The 23733-nt window shown below is 39.0% G+C and overlaps 1 protein-coding gene and 1 non-coding gene across 2 annotated transcripts in view; both read right to left on the bottom strand.

Moving 5' to 3' along the window:
- The window catches only part of IARS1 (isoleucyl-tRNA synthetase 1), a 112919-nt gene extending 89570 nt beyond the window's left edge, over nucleotides 1-23349 (bottom strand). Inside the window, exons 1-8 of the mRNA XM_075053537.1 lie at nucleotides 23221-23349; nucleotides 20589-20679; nucleotides 17799-17918; nucleotides 17105-17261; nucleotides 16500-16619; nucleotides 13485-13567; nucleotides 4711-4828; nucleotides 1781-1928 (exon numbers count right to left, since the gene is read on the bottom strand). Of these exons, the coding sequence (XP_074909638.1) occupies nucleotides 1781-1928; nucleotides 4711-4828; nucleotides 13485-13567; nucleotides 16500-16619; nucleotides 17105-17261; nucleotides 17799-17917 (745 nt within the window). The 5' untranslated portion in view covers nucleotide 17918; nucleotides 20589-20679; nucleotides 23221-23349. The remainder of the gene's footprint in view (nucleotides 1-1780; nucleotides 1929-4710; nucleotides 4829-13484; nucleotides 13568-16499; nucleotides 16620-17104; nucleotides 17262-17798; nucleotides 17919-20588; nucleotides 20680-23220) is intronic.
- On the bottom strand, nucleotides 19877-20011 carry LOC142042998 (small nucleolar RNA SNORA84). Its single transcript, XR_012653915.1, has one exon. It is a non-coding gene; the product is annotated as a small nucleolar RNA SNORA84 (small nucleolar RNA).
- Nucleotides 23350-23733: the final 384 nt, after the last annotated feature.

Genomic DNA, 23733 nt, shown 5'->3' with positions numbered 1-23733 from the left:
ACTTCTTCCCCACACAGCCACTTAATGAACACTTTCCAAAGGTTAAGTTTAAACAGAAACCACGAAACCCAGTCCACTGATTTTCATTCTGGGTTTGTGGGGTTTTTTGGTGTTTTTTTTTTCCCGAGCAGCAGAAATACCCTACCTTGTCTATTATCATTGTAGCAAAGAAAAGCAACTGAAAGTTTCAGTATATGAAACAGAGGGAAACAATTGGAAGATGGACAAATACTACATAAAATCAATATTATTAAGTTGACGTTAGGGGTTATGATTGCACTTTATGCTGCCTTTCTGAGATTTACTATTCCAATCAATTTTATGCTTGGATTTCTTTTTAAAGTAAATACAAAGTGAAACGTTATGAAGGAAACCCATTTTCTCCCCCCAAACAACCCTCATCTCTTAAATTCAGTTTCAAATTTTATTCAGACTACTACCCTACCAACTTAGTCAGCATCACTATCCCACCAACAGACTGTAGGCCAAAGACATCCAAGCCCAATAACTCAGCATCTCAGGCAGGTGTAGGTGTTATTTCTGAAAGTACTCAATAACTCTTTTTGAGATGACCAAATTTATGTTAAAATCTTTGAAAACTGAAACATACTTAGTTCTCTCTTAAAACAAAGAAAACCCAAACATATGGAGTTCACTGTAAAAGCCTCTGCAACTTTTCATGTTTAACACCTTAGGCACACATTAGATTCATATGGTTGTTGGAACTGGAAATTATCTCTCTGACATATATTTACTCCATATTAAATTCCATCATTAACTTGAATATCTCTTTTTTTCTTTGTTTAAACATACACTGATAAGTCAGAAAAGGTAAGCAATTTGGGAGAACCTGAAAACAGCAATGCAAAAAGTACTTTCATCCAAATTCCTGCTTACCATTTCATTTAAAATTTTTTTAAAAAAGGATTTTGTAGATGAAGATATAATTAAAGACAACTGGATTTCAAGGATAAAATAAATTCCTTGCCCAAGTGAAAAGGAAGACACATCATAACATACTCCATTGCCAACTGAAAAAAATGGAACTGCAAACTCTAGAAAACTACTTGAAGCAGTAACGAGAAAAGCAACAGCCTAGATTGTTTAAGCACCCTACATGGTCTGTTGCATACAATTCCTGAAGTGCTGGGTGCTCTCATGAAAGAGATTACCTTATAGTACACAACTTGTTTAGCCAGGTGCAGCCAACTGGTCCATGAGTAAGCAACCCAAAGCACTTGGTCAAATGTACTCTTACATTGGAAACCACAGTACATACCTTGTCTTACATTTGTGCTAAAAACCACACTTCAGTCAGGTTGAGACTAGCATGTAACACCTTGCATCTGCTATGGGTTAAGAGTACAGAGACGTTTAGTTACTGCAACTCAGCAGTCATGTAGCAGTAACTCATTCATGAGTCTGAGCCCCAAGAGAGGAGGGAATCAAAAAAGCTGGGACACGCAGTCACACTTCCCTGTCTCTCAAATATAGTGTGACTTTAAGAAGATAGATAAAACATTTGCTCTTGTTCTTTATTTCGTCTATCAATATTTTTTAAGGAACAGTCCTCACAATGCATGTAAATAAAAATAGCACAGCAGTCGGAAGTCATCAGCCACATAAGAAGTAAATGTCATCCTTCAAAATAACACTGATCCAACCCAGCAAAGTGCTATAAATGTAACATAAAACAGTCTATCATACAAAATATAAGTATGTATTCACAGGCACTGAAAAAAGAAGTGTTCATTATATGTCACTTTCAGTTAACACTTGCCTCTCAATTTTACATATTGCAACTCTGGATTAACGCAAAGGGCCAAATTACTAGGCAAGGTCCAAGGAGTAGTTGTCCAAGCAACAAGAGAAACACTTGCATCTTCATCCAGTGGGAAGCTCACAGTCACTGAAGGATCTTGAACGTCCTTAAAAACAAGATAAAGTCAAAGGGGGAAAAAGAGAGGAGGAAAAAAAAGGTTTACTGAATCTATTAGTGAGAAAACACAAATCTAAGAAGTAGTAACTACTACTGCCATCCACCAAAACCTATATTGCAACTTGCCTAGTTCATCACTGTAGTGTTAGAAGGGGAAGTGGTAGCATAAGAAAGTTTGAAGAGAACACCAGTCACAATGTTACTCTACTATATCAGCGCAAACTGTCAGTCCAACAAGGCCAACAGGGTTAAAAATTCAGATTAGCAGTGAGATTTTGGGAATTAGCTGCCAAAACACCAAAGAGAGCTGAGTGCCGGTTCCCTCAAGTACCTCTTTTAATCCCATTTTTAAAGTTTATAATCAATTTCAACTGTGAAGAAAATCAGCAGTTTCTCAGATACTGCTACACAAAGCCTTTTCCCACCTTTTCCTCTAGAGTCAGGGAGTAGGAAGAATAGCCATCACTCAAGATGATGAAATCTCTTATTAGGAAACTGTTGTTAACAAGGGGGAAAAAAAGTTTGGCGTACTTAAAAATAGGAGTATGTCAATATTTAAGAGTAAAAAGATCTCAGGAAAGGAGACCTTTGTCAGCTACCCTATAAAACTTTGCCTCCAAATGAGTCAAAAGAATCCCCTGAAAACAAGTTTTTCTTTCAGACAAGTACAATGCTATTCAGTCACTTCACATTTCATATATTACAAAAAGCAGATTGAAAAAGCAAGTCTCATCTTGCAAATGTGAAACTATCACTATTAATTTTAAATGCCAAACAAAAATGGGTGCTATGCGCACAGACCCTAAACACGTGAATAAGTCCTATCCCCTCATCATGTCTAGTGCAAGGCTCTCTGGTTTCTGTCCAGCATCATGGAACAGTTAACAGCATCATGGGACAGGCAGCTATTTATGTCTGAGCTAAGGGCTGCTCCAGAGGGAATTTTCTGTGAACATCTGGTGCAGTCAACAGTAAAACATAAATATTACATAACTCTCAAACCACACTCAATACCAAGCAAAGATTGAGCTATCACTACAGTCCTGTCTCCACCAATTGTTAAACAACACTGTAGGCTATTCACTTCATTTTCTGAAGCACTAAAGTTGACCAAGTAGATAAAAACAACTGGCAAGCCATAAAAAAAAATAACATCCAGGCTGCCAAGTAATGGCATTGTGTAATGTTTTATCTGTTCACAAAATTATGCCTGCTCTCATCTGAAGACAACACTTCTTCAGTTAAATGTAATACAAGCTGTTGATATAGCTTACTCAAGTATACATTAGACACCTAACTCAGTTTCTGAACATCCTTCTTATGTCCTGTTTCTCATGATTTGTGTCCTGATTCTCACAGGATCAATAAACAGAAGCCAAAGCCTGCCTTCCACGGTGAAAAAGATAACAGCTGCCTTACACCCCCAAAATGACTGGTCTTGCCAAGAATAAATCATGTCAGCTTATGGACCCTCAACATTTCAGTCTTCAAAATACCACCTCTAGCAGACAAAAAAGATAATTTTTGTATGAAGTGGCAGAGCAGCACACCCCACAGACACACTCTACTGGTTCTAGAGTAAGAAATAGCACCTAAATATTTCACTAAGACTCAAGAAGAGAAAACAGCTTTGCTCTGTGGAAAAGGGGCACACACACACACACACACACACACACAAAAACACCAGAATAGTCTTTGTTCTAAAGAAAGCTCATTAATCTGAGCCTATATGAAATGTCAGTTAATAAGTACAAGCAAAGTAATTATTTCAGCTGTCACAGAGTCAAACATGAAGATATCTTTGCAGGTCTCACTTTATGAAATCACAAAACCTTTATTCTTGAGTATGGTCAAATAACCCTCAACAATACTGAAAGCTCTAGTATCTGTGGACTGCATTATACTACAAGTCTATATTTAAACATTTGTTTTAAAACCACTATTTTTGGCCAGCAAATTGGCCTTTTTTCGGCAAGATGTAAAAAAGACCAGCTGTACAATTTGTGCCAGCTCTCTGCTGCAACAATGTAAGTGAAAGATTTACGATATAAAAAAATGGAAGCCTGGGTGGGGATTGGAAAGGATACAAAACTTCTGTCCACAAACTAAGATGAAATTTGGAAAATTGGGACACAAGTTCTGCCTTCGCTTATGTGAACATGAGTTTGTTGCAAATGAAAAGCTGCACCTACTATATCTAATCATTCAAAGGAGCATCTTATAAAACATAGTATACCATGCATTATATTGGGTAAAACATTTCCTGTAATTTCTCAATCTAAATTAATGATTCTTAGAAGAACTATTATCCTACTGTTCTACAACCAAACGCAGTCTTTGACAATTCTTATTAATCCCCTCACAGAAGATTTCAACTCTGCCAAGGACCTTCCTCTTTTCAGATCTGCACAGACAGGGACAGTTGTAGCTCTTAAATAAGTATTTACCACAAAAACTCAACACAGTACAATACTCATCTTGAGACCCCAGAGAGAAAGTGAAAGTAACTTACCAGACTAAAACAAAGTATGTACTTTATGTGTCTGTAAGCAGTAACTAAGACAACAGAAGGCAGCTAAGATCAAGTGATCCAAACAAATACAGCAAAATATAATAAAAACTAACCCATTTACCTAAATTTTTACTATCAATCTGGAGTGTAATAATATGCTTATGTACCACCAAGCAAAAAATACTAAAGCTTTCCAAATCCAAATTGAAGACAACAGAGAAATCTGATTGCAACATAATGTACACATATACTGACTTACCTTGTAATTCTGGTGGGACTCAAAGTTTGACAGTGGGGTGTTGCATGCAGTTGAAAAAGGCATGACCTTAACACCTCTGTACACCAGTCCTTTGTCATACAGTTGCTTGAAAACCCACCTGGAAGTAAACAAGGAATACGGAATAGCACTTGGCATTTCAAATTTAGTCAATCAACTGCAAAATGGGGTTCTGCTCTAGCTGGAGTGCCGTTCTGAATTACACCTTTTTTTAAACAATCAATCATCAACTAAACACTATATTTGCAAGGCAAAAGAAAAGAGATAAACTGACTGCAACTGTATTTCTGGCTGATTTTTAGCTTTAGCCGATTCCACCAGCTTGGTTTTCCATGCACTGTCTGCACAGCGCACAGTATTTAAATGAAACAAATCCGTATCGCTGTTTAATCTCTCTCAAATTTCTTGAATACAGACCACCTGAAATTTTAACTATTAACAAGGCTGGAGTCAGTCATAATTTAGAGAGAAGACATATAGTGACGTGGCTGCTCACTTACCACATGATCTTAAGCACCTACTGCAGCAACCAGTGCTACAGAAGAGAGACAGATACAGGTCAGAAATACCTGCAACCCACCCTGAATAAATCCTGACGATCTGAAGAGCATTTTTCACATGAGGGCACAGCTAACCATGCAAAGTAATGAACTCAGTTTTATGGTCCCACAATTTACATTAATGTTCTCTTTTATTAGCTCATCTCACCCTGGACTCAGGTCCTTTCCAAGATCACAGTCTCACATCAAGCTTTAACTCTGCTTATAAAAATCTTCAATACAGCCTGTAGCATATTTGGATTCTTACATCTTCTTGAAATAATCAAGACAGCACATAATATTACAATATGACAAACTGAGTCAATGCTCAAGATGAATGGAAGCTGGAAGAGAAATATACTTCACATAGCAACTCATCAAGTGTCCACGTGATGGACAAAAGCCTTTGTTTCTCTGTATCTGAAAACTGCAGGGTTTGCTAAAGGATCATCAACATTTATCAGCTTATCAGGTCTCACTGACTTGCACGCTTAGTGGTATAGTCTGCAGGTTGGCTACTGCAGGAGAGGGCAAGCCTTAAATAATCATGCCAAATTCAACTGAAAAATCAGAGTTTCTGCAGAGTCTGGTCATTTCAAATTCCACATACAAATTGTTCAACACTGCTGACTTTAAAAACTCCTCTACTCAAACTACCTTTCAAACCACCCTGATCACTTTTCTGGGTCCCTTTCCAGATAAATAGCTCATTGCTAAGCAACCAACCCCATCCTGGCAAGCAGCACTTTCTTCTGCAGACTGTCATCTTGTGCTTGAGAATCTGGACCTGTATTTAAGTCAGTGTCTTGCCTTCTATGTTTGAAATCCTAATCTTCAAGACAAAACGCAAGTAGATTACTACACTGATTTCTATCTGCAGCCTGAGACAAGAACATCAAAAGATATGCACTGGCTTGCCATGGAAGTCATACAGTATCTTAATCAGAATACTTATTATCCTGCAGATTAGACAGTTGGAGAAAATACACTGTCAAAGGGAGAAGACATGCAGTTCACTCAGATTCAGCCATGGGCCTCTAGTACAAGTCCAAAATTTCCTATGAGTGATCACTAACATGAGAAAAATTAAATAATCCGAACTCTAGGATGGATAAAGGCTAAGAGACCCTCAGCAGTATCAAGTTCTGCCACAGAGGAACCAAACCCAGAAGTCTTTCAGAGCTATGCACTCCAACAAAGGTGCCTTACCTTACACATACAACTCAAAAGTAACCTTGTTAAAGCAATGTCACCCACATTCAGGCAAGTTGTGGGTGCCTGACCCCTAACCCAGATTCAAAACATAGCAGTGAGTGCATCTGTTTTACAACAGACTGTGTCAACTTAAGCTTGCATAAATATAAATCAGTCTTTTATGAAAATGATTTGTGAACATAGTTTCATCAACTTTCAGCATATACATTCGAGCTGGCTAATTGCAGAAGTTTTTGTGCAAGTTAAAAAAAAATTTTAAATGTATGCTTACCACCTCAGAGCATAATTAATGCAGATTGTGACAAGTGACAGCACTTATACTGAAGGTGTTCTACTTGCTTTTCAAAAACAGTTAACTAAAATATCTATAGAAAAAAGCTCCACTTCATTTCTACTTTCTAAAGAACACTGCCTACTAACAGCATAGAAGAAAACTACTCAGAAACACTGAATATTTAATTCAGCTGTAAATATAACTGTAAACTTCAGGAAAGGTGAACACTAGATGGAGCTGCCAAGTTCAAAACCCAAGCCAGCATCTCCCTCTTGTGGTAATTCTACCCCATCGCAAACCAAGTGCTCCCTAGTTGTTTCACTGCTGAACAAGACAGGCTTTCAAACCACATCATTCTTCAAAGCTCTCATAACAGTTCATAACGACCACTCATTTGTAGTTTACCATAACCACTTCTCTCAGACAACCATTCCAACATAAGTAGAATTGTGATTGAGTCGAGACTGCTGCTTGATGCAATAGCCCTCTTATCACTACAAAAGGCTGTTCTGTTATCCTGAAAAACACCTAATTGGTTTCCTTAGCAAGAAAGCTTCTGAGAACAGTTCTTGTGTGACCATCAGAAATGCACAGGAGGTGACTCAAAGAGCCTCCTGCTAGCAGCACTGCCCACCTAAAACAAAGCAACTGCCAAAGATGAACCTAGCTCTAACAGTAAGTGTCACTTAGAGGTGGATATCATGTTTTGTTTAAAAATTCAACACATTATGTTTAGACAATAATATATCAAACAGTGTTTTCAACATTTTGCAAACAAAAGAGTTACAATTTGCAAGAAAGAGGCTCTGGGTTTGTCAGCCAAAATTGAAACTGCAGTCCTTTCTGAAAGAAATACATGAACAAAACCACAGAGCTCTTTTCTACCGATAATCAGGAAAAGTTCATTCACAGAAGTTAGAAATTAAACCCTGTTACCCTAAATTCTGCTATGTTTCTCCTCAAATATAAATAAACTTAGTTGCATCCTCTCAGCTATGGCAGCAGTACTTACTCCTTCACTGAAGAAAAATGAGGTTAGGGAAAATGTGAACTCAAGATGCATATTTGAGCTACTTTTTAACATAGAATCTTGTCCCTAAAGATGCAAGGTAGCTTTAACTTCTAAAAAGCATGACACAAACTGAAAGTGTCATGAAGGGATGATACAACTGGTTCAAGCCCTGTCAGTAACCAAGACTGAGTTACTTTCATAGGCATAACTTCCAAGAAATCACATACACACCATGCAAACATCACACTGACAAACGGAGTTTTTGCCTCCAAAAGATACTGAATCAGTTAATGCAATACTCAAAATACCCTTGGCATCACACACAAAATCCAATATCCCACAGTATCCTCTAGCAGATGCAAAATCAAGTTGCCCTCTTCAAATACGTACATACACTTCATATTGAAGAAAAGAATTTGACCTTAGAGCTTCTCAAGTTCTTAGTGCCATTTCTTTGGGGTATCAAGTGATTTCAAGTGATAAAGTGGTTCTGTTTACAATAACTCAGTACCTAATGCTTTTCTAAAGGTCTGAAAACTTTTATTTTTTATTTTAAAGAAAAAAAAAACAAAACCAAAAAAAACAACAAACGAGGAACTGTAAACCCAGTTACCGACAAAGGCTAGAAGTAAGGTGGGCAAAATATTACAACTGCAGGATGTAGAAGTGTATGATTTCAACATATTCATGGTAGTACAGATAAACAAAATTATTGCTGTATGCCCTAGTACAGGTTCATGTCAAGATAAAGTGACAATTTACCAGCCTCTGTAAACTAAAAAAAAAAAAAAAACACCACACCTAGAAAACCACACACAAACACCACACTATGTAAGAAAAGTCCTGTCACCTACACAGTTCAGCAAGCAGACTGCATCCAAACAGCACCATGAGCAGCAAGGATTTGAGGAAAAGGTTCTCCCATGACTCATGAGCAACATTTGCAAGACAAGATGAAATCAAAAAGAAAGCAACAATCAAAAACAGATGCATGGGGACAAAAACTAGAAAAAAAGTACTCAACACTGGACATGAATCAAAAAAAAAAAAAAGCATAAACGTAAGAGGAACATTAAGTCCAGTAACAAACACAGACAGCCTGCCTTTAGAATAGCATGTTTGAAAGACACCTTCTTAAAGAAAGGAAAAACATTTGTTCTGGGGCCTAGGAATCGTCAGTACAGAAGTTGTCAAGTCTTATGCTCAACTACCTGAAAGCTTTAAAATCCCAGCCTATAGAGATCATTCTGCTCCAGGTCTGCCCCTCCAAGCGCTCAACTAGCAAGAATGAGGGCATTTCCTGATGTTATCTTTGGATCAGTGTGTTAAATGATTCTGGATCAAGCCACAAGTGCAAAATACCTGTACAGCAGGAAATACAAATATCTAAAACTGATACTAGACTTACCCCAACGGTCATCCAAGCGTATTCCTCCTTCAAAACACAGGGAAGGAGATAAAATAACAAGGACTTTCCAGTCATTGGCAAGAAGAGAACAACAAGGGGAATAGAGCAATAAATGCGCAAAAGAAATAAAAATACGAGAAAAAAATGCAGATAGCTAGTACAAAAATGGACAAACCTAATTTCTTATGAATGGTATCTCTCTAGAAAATCATTAAAGAATCATGGAATACACAAAATGCGTAGTGATTCCTATTAGGACCCAGAGAACAGTTGTTCTGAAATCATTCTGGTTTAATGCTGGATAAACGATAAACTCCACAAGCAGAAAAAAAAAAATGAAGTCAGAAAACAACTTCTACTGCTTACACAGAAGAGAAAAAAAACAACATAACAATCCAGTTGCTTTGGTCTTTACAACAAACCAGTCCTCCTTTCAATGGGGAGTCCCCATTCAGCTTCTCTCTGAGAAGGGCTAAGGCAGCTGTACACTGACATTCGGTGACAGAGCTCATCTTGAAATAAAGAGTACGAAAAAACCATCATGCCAAAATGAAAGCAAAGCTACACATAGGGAGTCAAGCAACTCAAGGCAAATGTTCCAGTAGCTACCTACAGCCTCTTCGGCTGCAGCACAGCAGTAGTGCGATGGCACCCCAAGCCTGATGCTTCTAAAGAACATCAAAGGGCAGGGCTGCGAGGCCACACCTGGTAAGGAAGGAGAGAGAGATCCCCCCTCAATAACAATCCTAAAAGGAAATCTGAAGCTGGATCAACTGAGGTGGGTCTGGTAGAGGGAAGGCAGAAATGGACAAAAAGCCCCATTACCAAAGGGAGCTCCATACTGCATTTCCACAGTAAACAGAGCAGTTTTCAGCATATAGCAATGATCTCAAACATGTAAAGTACCAATTTGTTACCAAAACTAGGAGTGTTTTTCTTTCTCTCCTCACTCACTATCTAGTGTTACGACAAAAGGACTCAAGAGTTTCTTCTTAGGGTACAGAAGTAGGTAAGATGTGTTTCCGCCACCAGTGCTACGTAAGCACGCCGTGGTTTTGCACTATACAAGCAAGTCTTTCAAAAGATACACGAAGCTTTCAACTGTTTTGAAAATTGAATTACGCTCAGACTGCAATTGCTAAATTTAGCCACTAGATGGTGACGGAAATCTGTTTAACTAACCCTAACGTTGCGCAAAGGAGGGAATTAAAATCCCTGGTCATCAGACCCAGAAGCATGGCACAGCTCTGACATCCCCCCCCCCCTCCTCAGCACTTCACAGGCTTTTTTTCCTCAGTGCCAGCGAGAACTGTTCTTGAGGTGCAAACTCGCAGCTGGCCTGAGAACTATGTAAGAAGCCAGCAGTGAAGACAATAATTTACTAGTTGGGGTTTTTTTTTCCCAAAGCTCATATACTTCTTTCAGACCAACTGTAGATCAGTAAAAAGTTTATGATCACATCAAACTGCTCTCAATTTCACTGCATCCATCCCATGAGCTGTAAAAAAGAAAAAGCAGGAATATATTGCATGTTTGTTCCACACTAGCTCAAGAACACCATTCTCATTGTACCGTTTTCAGTGAAGGATATGTTTTCATTGAGATTCAAGCTGGCTGCAAGATGGATATACAAGTTCTACAGAATTAGAACTTTGAAGTTCTATTTAACTTATTTCAGACATGAAGAGCTGACTATACCTTCACATGAGAAACCGTTGCAGTATCACCTCTTACCACCACCATCATTCAATGTTCCCCTGAAAAATTATGCCACAATGCCACAAGTTTATCATTGGATGAAGTTTTAAGTCAAAATTTAGCAAGCTGAAAATTCATTCTACTCTGTCAACAACCATATGGCACAGCACCAAAATGCTTACAAAGCAGCCATTTCCAACAAACCCATTACAAAATATGAAAAAGAAAGCTCTCTAGCATCCGGAGCTTGTACAGCATCTCTACAAAACAAGATATTAATAAAAGATATATTTGGTGTCTGAGTCCTAAACTATTTCAAGTCTAAATAATTTGGATAAAATCAGCCACCACTGGAAAAAACATTTATCACAATTATTACATTAGCTCACTGAACTCAACATAAACATCATGGATGAAAATATCACGTTTCATAGAAAGCTAGACGTTCCAGTTGAGACCACTCCAGAACTGCAAGCCTTAGTAAGAGCTAGAGATAAAAAAAAAAAAACAAACTCACAACACACCTAAACAGACAGGTTTAGTTGATTAAAAGACTAGAGACAAAGTCCTTACCATATTTTAACCACAAAATTCATGGTTGCCATGCTCACTTCCATTATTATTATCGATGTTTTTTTCTGGGCCTAAAAGCAGCGTTCTACTCCCACAGGCAAGAAAAAAAAAAAAAGATAAAAACACTGGACAGGCCAATATTGTCACCAGGTTACAGTCAATGCAGAAATTTATCTGCAGTTTCTCTTTTGTACTTAGCTGGACACTAAAGTTTTAAATTATTTTTTTTATTTATTTAAGAAGGAACTCATATTAAAGAAAAAATCCAGTCAATATGAAGAGAACCACCCTAGAATCTACCGTTCAAATAAACACTCCTAATGGACGTAAAATAACTTCAGTAACACAGATTTTCGGTTTGATGATCGCCTAGGTAACGATATGATTTTTTTAGAAAAATGTACATTATCCTGTCAAAAGCACTACTGTAACTACAGTTACAGTGCTAAGAATTATCTCCCTTTGCCTTGAAACAGGCATTACTTTTCCATTCCCCTCCTCCATCCACTCTGTGCAAACACTGGTGGTTCCACCTCCTGTTCTACTGTGAGAGCAAGCTGGCAATGGCATTGCAACATGCCCCTCCAAGACTTAGAAGACTTCAGAAAACCCAGTTTTTAAAAACAGACTTCTTAAAATGTATTTCATTACATGATTACACAGAAAGTTGATAGCACCAGGAAGCAAAAAAAGTACAAAATTAAGGGGTTGACTGCCTTTATACTTCCTGAAATCTCATACCACAAAGATTTCAGATCCAAAGTTTCTATTTTAGAATCTGTATCCGAAGTAAGCATCAGAGACAGTAACCTCTGTAAACCAGGTGAAAGACTAGAAATTTTCTTTCAAAGGTGGAAAAAACAAAAAAAAACCAACACCACCAAAAAGAGACCAAAAAAAAACCCCAAAACAACAAACAATCCACCAAAAAAGGCTTGGGCTGTTGAGAGAGACCCTGCAGCTAGTTCAAGTCAAGTTTGTTTTCTAAACGGTCCTTGGAAGATGCTAGTTAAACAGGATTTAAGGTGCCACTAAGTATTTTTATAATGTATAAAAGGAAGGTTTCTTGTCAGTCTTAGCTTTATTATCATGCAGGGTTTCTTCAGCTAAGTTAGTTAAACATCTGCTCCCTTCCCACCATCTTTTCAATGCTCATCAAAAACTCACTGGCACTTCAGCCCTATAAAACAGCTTCAGACACATCTAGAAATTCTGTCAATCCTTTGTCATAACTATATGTAACAATACAATTAAAGGTTACTAGTAAAATTAATATTAAAGAACATCAATAATATATTAGTATGCATATCATTTGCTTTTCAATGGCTTTTTGTCAGCACATACTCTGCTAAACCTCTCCCTGCAATTCACCTTGTAATTCTATCACCTGAAGGACTCAACGTTGCCACTTCTTCACTGGGTTAGGTCAATTTGATTGACCTATAAGGTCATCTTGTCTTTTGGAATTCCAACAGTCACCCTGAATACATTGCCAAAATACCCAAACTTTACTTAGCTCTGCACCAGGAGTCCAAGACAGTTGTCAAACTATGCTGCCAAGAAAAAGATAGCAGCAGATTCCCAGCCTCTCAATTCAGGCTTGAAGAAGAGCTTTAGAACTCAACTGAGTTTGGTTAGTTTGCCCATTTGCAGCTGACAGTGTGAAGAATATCAAGAATGGAGAGATATAATGCAATTTCCGAAACCAAGCAAGGAACATACTAGTAAATCTTCAGAATTTCTTTTAAGTTGCCATGGAGCAGTAAGATTTCAGGGCTCGCTAAAAGCAGTACTGTTGTATTTTATTTTGAAAAGCGTACTATCCTGAAGAAGAAAAAAGTAGGTCAATTAATTCCCTCACTTCGACATCAAGAGATTTCACATCACCTTAATTACTTTGCCCGCTGTTTATCTGAATTTGGCATGTTTCAAAACAGTTCTAGTGATATATGGACCAACACAAGTTTACAACAATTGAGGCCTTCTTAACATTTCAAATTCAGAAAGCATACATGCAATGTATATAAGTTAACTTACCACACAGACTCCATGAACTCAGGATACAGAGTTTTATAGTCATTTTCAAAATCAATCCAGCGTCCTAATCTGGTAACACTGAACTGTTAAGAAACACACAGATTGAAAGGCATCTTAACGTTAAAGATCATGATACATTTCCAGTATTTATTCTGTGAAACAGCTTGATTTTTAAGTGTAGTGTTTGTCCCATATCAATGAAACACATCTATGAAATATTTTAGCCTGACAAGAGTTCCAAACAGTGTATTTAAACAAGCAAAAATAGGCAAAAAAATGAAGTCATAAACATAATCGTTTAGAACCAAGGTCACACAACAAGCAAACGTGTTCAACACTACTAAACAGATATGGTGGGTCACTTGGATCATTCACCAAATAGAAGTGGTGGATCATTCAAGGTTCAGCCAAGGTTCAAATGCCTGAAAATTGCTTTTGATTAGAGTCTTTTGCTTCTATTTTTAAAACTACTCATTGCAGAGATAGTCAAAATCCAGAACACATAGTCTATCAGCTTTCAGTTATATGAAAACATGATGTAATTCGAAGACAAAGAAATGCTGAAAGAAATTGATATGTCACAAGAAGTTATCAAAACTATTTCAGGCCAACTGCCTTCTTTGACTTCCCAAAGCTATGACAGGGCTGCCAAAGACCACAAGACTGACAGGTGTTAGTCCCTGTCTCAGGACAGATTATGGTCACGTCCATTGGCACAGGATATGAAAACTAAGGAGGAATAAGCTAGCTATGGGATTCACTTGGACAAGTGGTACTCTCTTGCTAATTTCACAGCTATCGGAAGCCCTAGCTCTGGAAATAACCCAGCCCAAGACACCTGTCCTGATACCGTTAGACACAGACCATACTGAATGTCAAACTAGTAAAGTGAAAACAAAGCAAATTAATTCTCTCACCTCTATATTTTCACATAACACTGGAGCTCCTGAAATATATGTTTTGATTCTGACCTTTAAGCCACTCTGACATTCCACTATTAAGATCCAAAGCCTAGGACTGATTAGTACAAGGATCCATGAAGTTGGAGTATTATGTTTGGTCTCAACACTGAAGGATCTTATACATCCAAGGAAACTTTTATATTTTTTCATAAGGTTCAAACATTTGCTAGCCACTACAGACAGAAAATAAACACTATCTCCAATAGGAATGTTCGGAATTCCTCTCCTAGCACCATCCCAAAATATTTGAATTTATTACCAGCCAGATCACAAACAAGATATTTAAACAAATTTCATTGTTTTTCTTAATAATCTAAAATATATGTCTGTGTGTGGAAATACACACATGTACATGCACAAGTTTATGCACAAAACAAAATACAAAATCCATTTATCATCCAAGAGACTAAGTATTTGGACTAATTGGCACTGCAAAAATACCAGTTGCTGAAGACGCAGCAAGTTAAAGGGACCAACTATGGAAAACAAAACATGAACCAGAATAAACCTTTTTACTTTTATTTCTAAAAGCAACAAAGAATCATTGATGATGTTTTTGAAATACAAAATTTCAGAGTACTGATGAATGATTGTGTATTTGAAAAAACAAACTCTGTGCTTTTCATCCAGCCACTCGCTTAGATTTAGGCCACAGCTATTCTAACAAAGGCAGCTGTAGTTTCTTCAGATACTGGCCATAACTTCAAAACACTCCCAAGAGCAAGAGGCAAGTGAAACTCAAATAAGAAATTGCTATTTCAATCAAAAGGAATATAGCAGGACTAGAGAACATACAGAGGATTGTGATGAGGTAGAACAGCTTCTGCATGAGGAAAAACTAAAGAATTATGACTATTCTGCCTAGAAAAAATGAGGGTGAAGATCAAGATTTACTGGAAACCATATTATAGAAGAACTACAGTTCTTCAGACTGCATATAGGAATGCCTTGATACAGACTGTTTAGAGGCCATCAGTATACCTAGATTCAAAATGTAGCTAGATAAATTAATGAGGGAAAAAATCTGTTAGGGTTTATAAACTAGGGAGAAAAAATTTAAAACTCTTTGGCCTAGGAAGGCTTTGTGCCACAAAAGCTGAAAAAATATGGGCTGTTCTTCCATTCTTCCTTTGGCACTTGCTATTGCATGCTCTCACTGTAATATAGTGGCACAACTAGGAAAGCACCTGGGCAACTCCTTAGCTCAAGAAAGCCACAGAGAAGAGTCATCACTTCACAGACATATCAGACTGACACCAAATAAAATAATGGGCTAGATGTACTTTATTCCAGCCACACTGCTAAAGACAAAAATAAGGAGCATTAGGTGCTATGCACAGGATGAATATTATTCAGAGCTAGAAAAAAAACCTGTGCATCTCTTGAGAAAACACCTAACCCATCTACTTGGAACAGCTCTCCAACCTCAAGAATCTGCACAGACCAATGCTCCCTCTATCACTTTATTTACGGGATGCAAAGTTTAGACCAATATTCTCTTGGAAGACTGAGGGTTTACCCACACCTATTCTGACACAAAATCAGATGCTGGAACTTCTGCTGTTCCAAAAATAGAAGCTATGGTCCTACATGCCGGCAATGAAAAAACTGAAAAGGCGGGGGGGGAGGCAGGGAGCAAAAAAGCCTGGAGTTGATGTGCATTTCCTTTATTGATTCCATTTGAAAACCAAAGTCAGATCTTACTTTGACTTTTCCATACAAGAGAAGACACAAAGAAAGAGATAACTTGTTCAATGTATCTATTAGATGTTCAATGTATCTATTATTTGTTCAATATATCTAGTTAGACACTTTGAGCTCCAGGTTACCTTAAAGTAACCTTCTCTTGACATCACAGCAGTCTCCCTGTTCTGAGCCACAATGGTGTTCTTTTTGTTCCCCTTTCAGGATCACCTCTGAGAAACACAGTAGCTAAAGACAGGAGATCTATGCACGTAGTCAAAGGGAAGGATGAAGTTCATCCCGGCTGAAAAACTTCTCTACACATACAATTTGAAACATACAGCAGAACATGTACCAAGCCTTTACTTACCTCCCATTCCTTCGAGTATCTCATCACAATTCCTCTGCACTGGTTGTTGTATTCTTCAATCCCCATCTTCGCCACATCCTCTGGCCCTTTAATGCCTAAGGTCTTGTCAATCTCATATTCCTGAGAGCATTGAAAACAACCAGACAAAAAACCCACGCTGTTATCAAAAGCTTTTACGATTTCTCTGGATAGTTTATTTATGTTCTATGCATTCTAATGAGGCTAAAGGGCCTCCTTTATCCTTTTGACATTTCATGAGTATTGCACCTGAACTAAGCAGATATTTCAAAGGATAACCCTGGTGTGATTGTTTCTTTACAATCTTTAGAAAAAGAAAAAAAACCAAACATTTTCTGAGATACATACCAAATAAATACATCTTTCTAGTAATGAACAGAGTGCCTGGAGAAGGGCAGGTAACCAGTAGGAAGCACCTGAAATCACCACACATGTAAAAACCAGAGCAACACACTGGACAAAGAACTCTATTTCTCTTTCAGCAACAAATCCAGGCATAAAAGCAGTAGAAACACGATTGCTAAGCAGGCAATAACATGGAAAGAGGAGCCAACAGAAGTATCTGTAGGCATACTTATTACACGTACCACAGGTAAGCCATGGCAATCCCAGCCAAATCTTCTGTCAACATGAAAACCACTCTGATGAGCAAATCTGGTTACTATGTCTTTAATAGTTCCTGCAAGAATATGGCCATAGTGTGGAAGCCCAGTAGCAAATGGAGGGCCATCATAGAAGTTAAACCTACAACACAAGACAATATTCTTAATTTAATCAAAAACTGAGCGTCAAATCTTCAAAGAGAATAAGTATACCTGTACACTTATGCTTCTTATGTCTTACTACGACAACACCAATTTCTTCCTCTTCTATTACCAGTCAGCACAGGTATCATGTTAGTCCCACTGCCAACTGGAACATTTCAACTCATTCAGTTCCTAGTGAGTGCCAGTTCTACCAAGATTACTAGTGAAAATACCAGCAAGCTGCTCCACAGCTGGTAGACATAGGAAAGGGTTGTCCTTGCTTACCTGCAGATTTCTTTTATAAACCCACCAAGCAGGAAACTGCAGGTTTATTACTACTGTTTGAACACTGTTGATTCTTCAGAAATCGAAATATAAACAGTAACTGACACGACAGCAACATTAGCCAAGACTGCTATCTGCAAAGGGAGCAGCTGTTGTTAACAGAACCAAGGTCAAAAAAAAAAAAGTAATTACAGCTAAGCCAACCTTGCACTGTCACTCGCAGTTGCTACGGCTTTTAGCAGGTTCTTACCTAGGTCTATTCTTTGATTGCTTTAGGCATTCCCGGAAACAGTCAAGGTTTTTCCAGAGCTGCAATATCTTCTCTTCCTCATTTGGAAAAGTTATGTTTTCTGGAACTTGTTGAACCATTCTTTCCCAGCAATGACCAAGCAGAGAAAAGAAAACACATATTGAACAGAAGTGAGAAAAAAAATGACTTCACAAATACAATTTATTGTCTTACAAATCCATATGACCAAACTACCTCTCAGTTTTTCAAAGAGCTTGATTCAGTGTAGACATGAAAGCAAGCACTATATTCTAAAAAAAGCCTAATAATCTTGACAGACTGGAATCAAAGTTTTGTAACAAGAGGAGGATTCCCCATTCATTCAGCTATGGTGGTTCTTTTTTATTATGCTTTCATTTTAGTTTCCTATAGAAAACAGTCCAAGGGCAAATTATTTTTTTGGTTACAAGTTTGGGGTTTTTTCTTTAGGAAAAGTTTCCAAGTTCAAACTGACCTTTCAGCATCAGTTTATGAACTAGTGAGACTTACTTGAAGCGCAGGAACTAAAACTAGTGAAGAAAGAGACTCCTCTTGACTGTACATCTACTCCTACCATTTAAAGTTTTAAAACAGCATTTTTCCATCTAACTAGGCTATCATTCTCAGATGCTCCTAAAAGCAGCTCGACTTCAGATAGCATAGTTGAACATGTGGGAAGAATTCAAACAAACAGATAAGGAAAAAGCTCAAAGACCTCAGCTGTGAATCTTGAAAAGCTCTAAATTCAAGAGTACTGGCATAACTACTAGTCTCTTTCTAGTCCTTTTTTTTTTTTTTTCCTCCAGTTTTACAAGTATGTCAGAACTAAGCCACAAGGGACTACTTATTGCTGGCCATTTCCTGAAGGTCTTTTTTTATTTGGTGGGTTTTGGCCACAAGAGCCCAAAGCCATTCTTCAATTCTGGGTAAGTCAATGAAAATTGCTCCAAGCAAAATTATGTACCGGCAACCCAAGGAAGAGAATTCTCAACATCATTAGAAACACACAACGGAGCTGCCTGGTGTTCCAGACCTGCTACAAGAATCACAGGGATCAAATTTCTAGAAAATGCTACAGCAAGCACACTAAGCAAAAGCTCTACAGAATAAAGATTTTTAAGACAGGAGTTCCGTAACAGAAGAAAACTGGCTACAAAGGTTGCAATAGATGAATGCAGAGAAGAAACAGGCTCTCCACCTCTAACTTTAGTGCTGCTGCTCCTTAGCACTTACACCAGAATGAGCTGAGCAGTACGATAGCCTTTAGTTTTGCTTAGCATCGTGGAATTACAAGCAATGGCACAAGAACTGAGTCTTCTGATTCACTCAGGTTTGTCAAATAGCAACCATAAGCAACAACAATGCAAACACATGAAGACAATACTTCAAGTTACAGTTGACATGCTGCTTGGAAGCACTAAAGTTCCAAAATAGTTACTTAAATGAAACCCAGAACACCACAGAAATTGCTAGCTCAATGCTTGAACCCATATGAAAAAATGTGCCCCAAAATGAAACCTACTGACAAATTCCACCATTCATACTTTTTGTATTAATGACAAATCATTCTCCCCACTAATAAACCCAAATTATCAAATAAGACAAGAAATTCATTGAGAAACCCACAACATGGTACACAGGCAACACAGCAGCTGGAGGGGAAATCATGAGCTGACAAGGAACACGTGGACATGGCCTGGATATATTCTTAAAAAGGTAATAACCACCATTACTTAGCACAGTAAGTTACAGTGTACACAACTTGTACAAGAGTTTTCATCACCGTACCTCAAAGCACTCAACAAAGCACTAATTAGGCCATGCCATTTCTCAGTAATTTGATCACAGCCCCAAGATCACAGAGCCAATGGAGATGATAGAAGAATTCAGCCTTAAAGCTTATTTCCTACAAGCCTGTTGACTTGAGGACTAAGGATCTGTACATTTTACTTAGATTAAGCTCAGCCTTCTCAATTTAGTCATAACTACAAAGGTTTTGGCAACTGGCCCGGCTGTCAAGTCCCTATAATCTAATAAATTAAATATAGGTTCAAGATTTGGTCTGTAACTGTGACCGGGCTATGGAAGCTGCTCACATATCACAGACTCCATGCATAAATCACAGTATCACTTTTGGCCCATTTCTACCAACTGAAGCACTGTATGCACAAACCAGTGTCCAGTAACCACAGGGCACAAATTCATACACACTCTCATCAATATTACAAGAGAAGTTTATTATGTCAGAATTAGGAAAAAAAATTACTGATGAGAATTAACATGTAACAGTCACTACAGGTCAGTTTTTTCAAGTTACAAAACAGAATTTTAAACAGATTGACTTAAAAGACAAGCCACTTTTAAAATCTATCTACAGCTCAACCTCAGTTGCGCAAAAAAGCAAAGACTTCTGTGTTCAGGAAAAGCATCATCAGTTTATAGACAGAGATAGGAATAATTCCATATACCTACAGCAAAAAAAGTTCATTACTATAAGCAATCTAGGTATTTTAAATCAGAAAAAAAATCAAGGACAACTCATTACTTTGAACACAGACTGAGTGAAAACAACACAAATGATGTTACAGAAATTGTTATACAAATGCATCTCAAAACAACACTTTTGGACAACACTCCAAATTTACATACAGATTAGTAAACAGAAGGGATTTTTGTTTTCTTTTTTCTCCATACATTTTATGCTGATAAAAAGTGTTAAAGTTTAAGACAATGCACCACTGGGAACAACTTTTTTTTTTAAAGTACACTCACTTTTTCTAAAAGATAATAACATTCAATAGGAAAGGTGTCAAAGTTTGTGGATTGTACTACAGCAGTCTCAAACTTATGCTGGGCTTCTTATCTGGAAGAAAAAATAAACGAGCATTAAAAACATAAAAGGAAGTTAGAATGTGCTTTTTTCAATGTTAAGATTTTTTTTAAAAGTCAGTACTTAATTTTTCAGCAAAAACTCAATAGAAATGCCACTATGAATGAAAGGAACCAATATTTTAGAAGTTCATTGGACTTAACATACATCACATACAGATAGATGATTAAAAGAAAGTGGATTTCAATTACTAATTTGTTAACCAAGAAACAGAAAAGATAAAGAACCAGCACAAACTAAAAGTATACAAAAACTCTCCTAATTTCAAGGGGCTTATGATCAGTCTCTCTTATCCTTGTTCCAGTCACCTTTTCCCACAAACTATTCTATACAGAGACTGACCTATGCACAAACTTCCCTCCAGAGATGAGGAGGAGCCTCCCTTCTCCATCTACAGATGCCTTCCCCAAAGTTAAACAATGAGCTATTTTACATACACACAGAACTAGGCTCCCCATTTCTGCCTTTTTAGCTACTGAGCTTTGAGGCAAGGCAATTTCTGGGTTAACAATATTCTAAACTGTTCATCTGATAATCAAAAACATCCGTTTCTAGAACAGATGGAAACAACCAAGTTTAAAATAAAAGGAAGGATGGATGGGAACAGAATACTAAGCTACAGAACAAACGTTGCTTCTGAAAATCTTGTGCTAATGTCTTACACAGGGAATAAAACTGCAACGCTAATCAAAGACCTGAGAATGGGTGAGAAAAAAACCAAACCAATCATGCACACCTATCTTTAAAACCTCTTTTTAAACTGAATAATCTCATCCTACTCTAACTAGCACTTTATATAAACCGCAAAATAGTTGGAAATGCAAGAATAAACTTAGGAGAAAAAAAAATTAAAAATTGAACAATCAGTTTTCTTCTCCAAAGGGACATAAAGCTGCCACCCTCATGGACAGTCTCCCTAACACTGTAATTTAGAAGTGTAATTACTTCAGGAAAGAACTAAAAGCATGCTTTTCTTCACAAAAGTTTTGGGTTTGATAGTAACATAGAAAATTTACACCTTATTCACAGCAGACTGATAATGGCCTGATTATCCCACTGTTCTATTTGATGGGTCACAAAACTGAGGAGTTACTGACTTTTCTTACTGAAAAATATGCCCCAAAGTAAGCAGATCAGAAAACTAAACTTGGAAACTAGGAAGTGACAGTTTCTAATTTCTAAACAGGTAAATGAAATCTACTCAAGCTGAGCTTGATACTTAAGGATGGGTTAGGGAAAGTGTATCAAGATTAGTTCATCTCAACATATCATTCAAGATGAAACACTGCCCGAAATGGACTACAGCCCATCTGTTCCCCAGCAAGGAGTATCTCTTTTTGTGCTGAAAAGCCAATTAAAAAAAAGACTGCTAAAACAGTGAGCGGACTGATAAATTAATACTATGTTTATACACAAATTTATTTCATACTACACAAGAACTCAGTTTTACCCTATATCTTACGATGTCTTCAGCAATTTTTCTGTTGTCTTCACACTACCTTGATTATAAGCGTAAAATTTGTCATTGTACAAAAAAAAAAAGGTTACTTTGAAATAACTTCGAACTATGTATTTTTAAAAAAATCAGAAACTACTGTCAGGTAAATTAGCAGACGCTGCTTTACGTGCCAACTAAATTCTGCTATTACCTGACAGTCGCTTCCTAAGCACGTCACCAACAAACTGAAAAAATATGCTTTCTTCAGCTTCCAGAAGGCTCCCGAGGCACGGCGGGGAGCCAACATTTGCTGAAGATAGAAATATCAAAACCATCACAGCTACACTAATCAAAAGCGTGCCTTCCTCAAAAATTTCTCCTCTATTAAAAGGATGCTGAAGTAGAATGCTTAAGACATTTTATGCATTGCAAGGCACCTTAGATTCTTCGGTCAACTAATTAATGAAATTCAGCCTTGACAGGTATTGAACTCTGCGAGGAGACCGGTTAACCTTTAATAAGTATCTATTTTAAGTAGTCACTAAATTCCAGAAAACGCAAAGAATGCGTATAGCACCCAGGGAAGCCTAAGAGTAAAATATCTTACACATAACGTTGTAGATACGGAATACATTAGACCCAACGCCTGAGAAGGCGCCAATAACCTCAAACCCGAGCAGTGAGGCAGCCAGCCCGGCCGGTTTCCCGCAGAGCTGGACGTTCAGGCGCTGCGGAGCTCCGGGCGGTGACCGGAGAGGCACCAGCCGGGCCACAAACCGCGCCGGCCGGCCCGCCGCGGGGCGAGAGCGGGGCAGGCAGCCACGGGCACCGCCGCCGGTACCGGGACGAGCCGCCGGTTTCCCGTGACACCCTCAAAATCGCCGCCCGGCCCCGGCGCCCGCGCGAAGCGTCCCCGAAAACCCGGCAACGGCCGCGGGGCCCCGGCGCCGGCCCTCCCTCAGGCCTCTGACCGCGACCCCCGCCTCGCTGACGCTGACACTGCCCCCGGGCCAGCGGGGGCGGCTCGGGAGAACAGCCCCGAGGGCAGGGCCGGGCCGGGTCCCGCCGCCGCTCACCTCAACGCCGCCCGTCCCGCAATGATGCAACCGCGCCCGGGAAAGCATGACAGGAAGCACCGGCGGGCACACCCGGCGGCGGCGGCCAGTCAGCGCCCGGCACACTCAGGGTGCAATAAGGCGGCCTCCCATTGGGCAAGCCGCTCTCCTGGAAACGCCAGGTCACGGCGGCGCGGGGCAGACCGGGAAACCCTCCCCGCCCTCCGCACCCCGCGCCTGCTCATTGGGCAGGACAGGGCGGGGGGGCGGGGCCTCCGCGCGGGAGGGGCGGTGAAGGGGGTGGAGCTCCCCCGCCCTGAGGCGGCGGCGGTCGCTGCCCGCCCGGGGGTGCGGGGAGGCGGCGGGGAGGGTCGGTCTTGCTCCGGTCCTCGGGGCGAAACGTTTCTTTCACGAGCGAAAATGGCTTTTTCGAACGTCCGGCGGCTGCCACCGCTGCGTTTGCGCAGAGGGAGGGCAGGGCCGTCGGCTGAGGCGGTGCCGGCTGAGGGGAAGGAACCTCTGTTTGGAGGCCCG

Source organism: Buteo buteo, chromosome 21, assembly GCF_964188355.1.
Source record: "Buteo buteo chromosome 21, bButBut1.hap1.1, whole genome shotgun sequence".
Taxonomy (NCBI): domain Eukaryota; kingdom Metazoa; phylum Chordata; class Aves; order Accipitriformes; family Accipitridae; genus Buteo; species Buteo buteo.
This window is presented reverse-complemented; position numbering and strand designations above follow the sequence as displayed.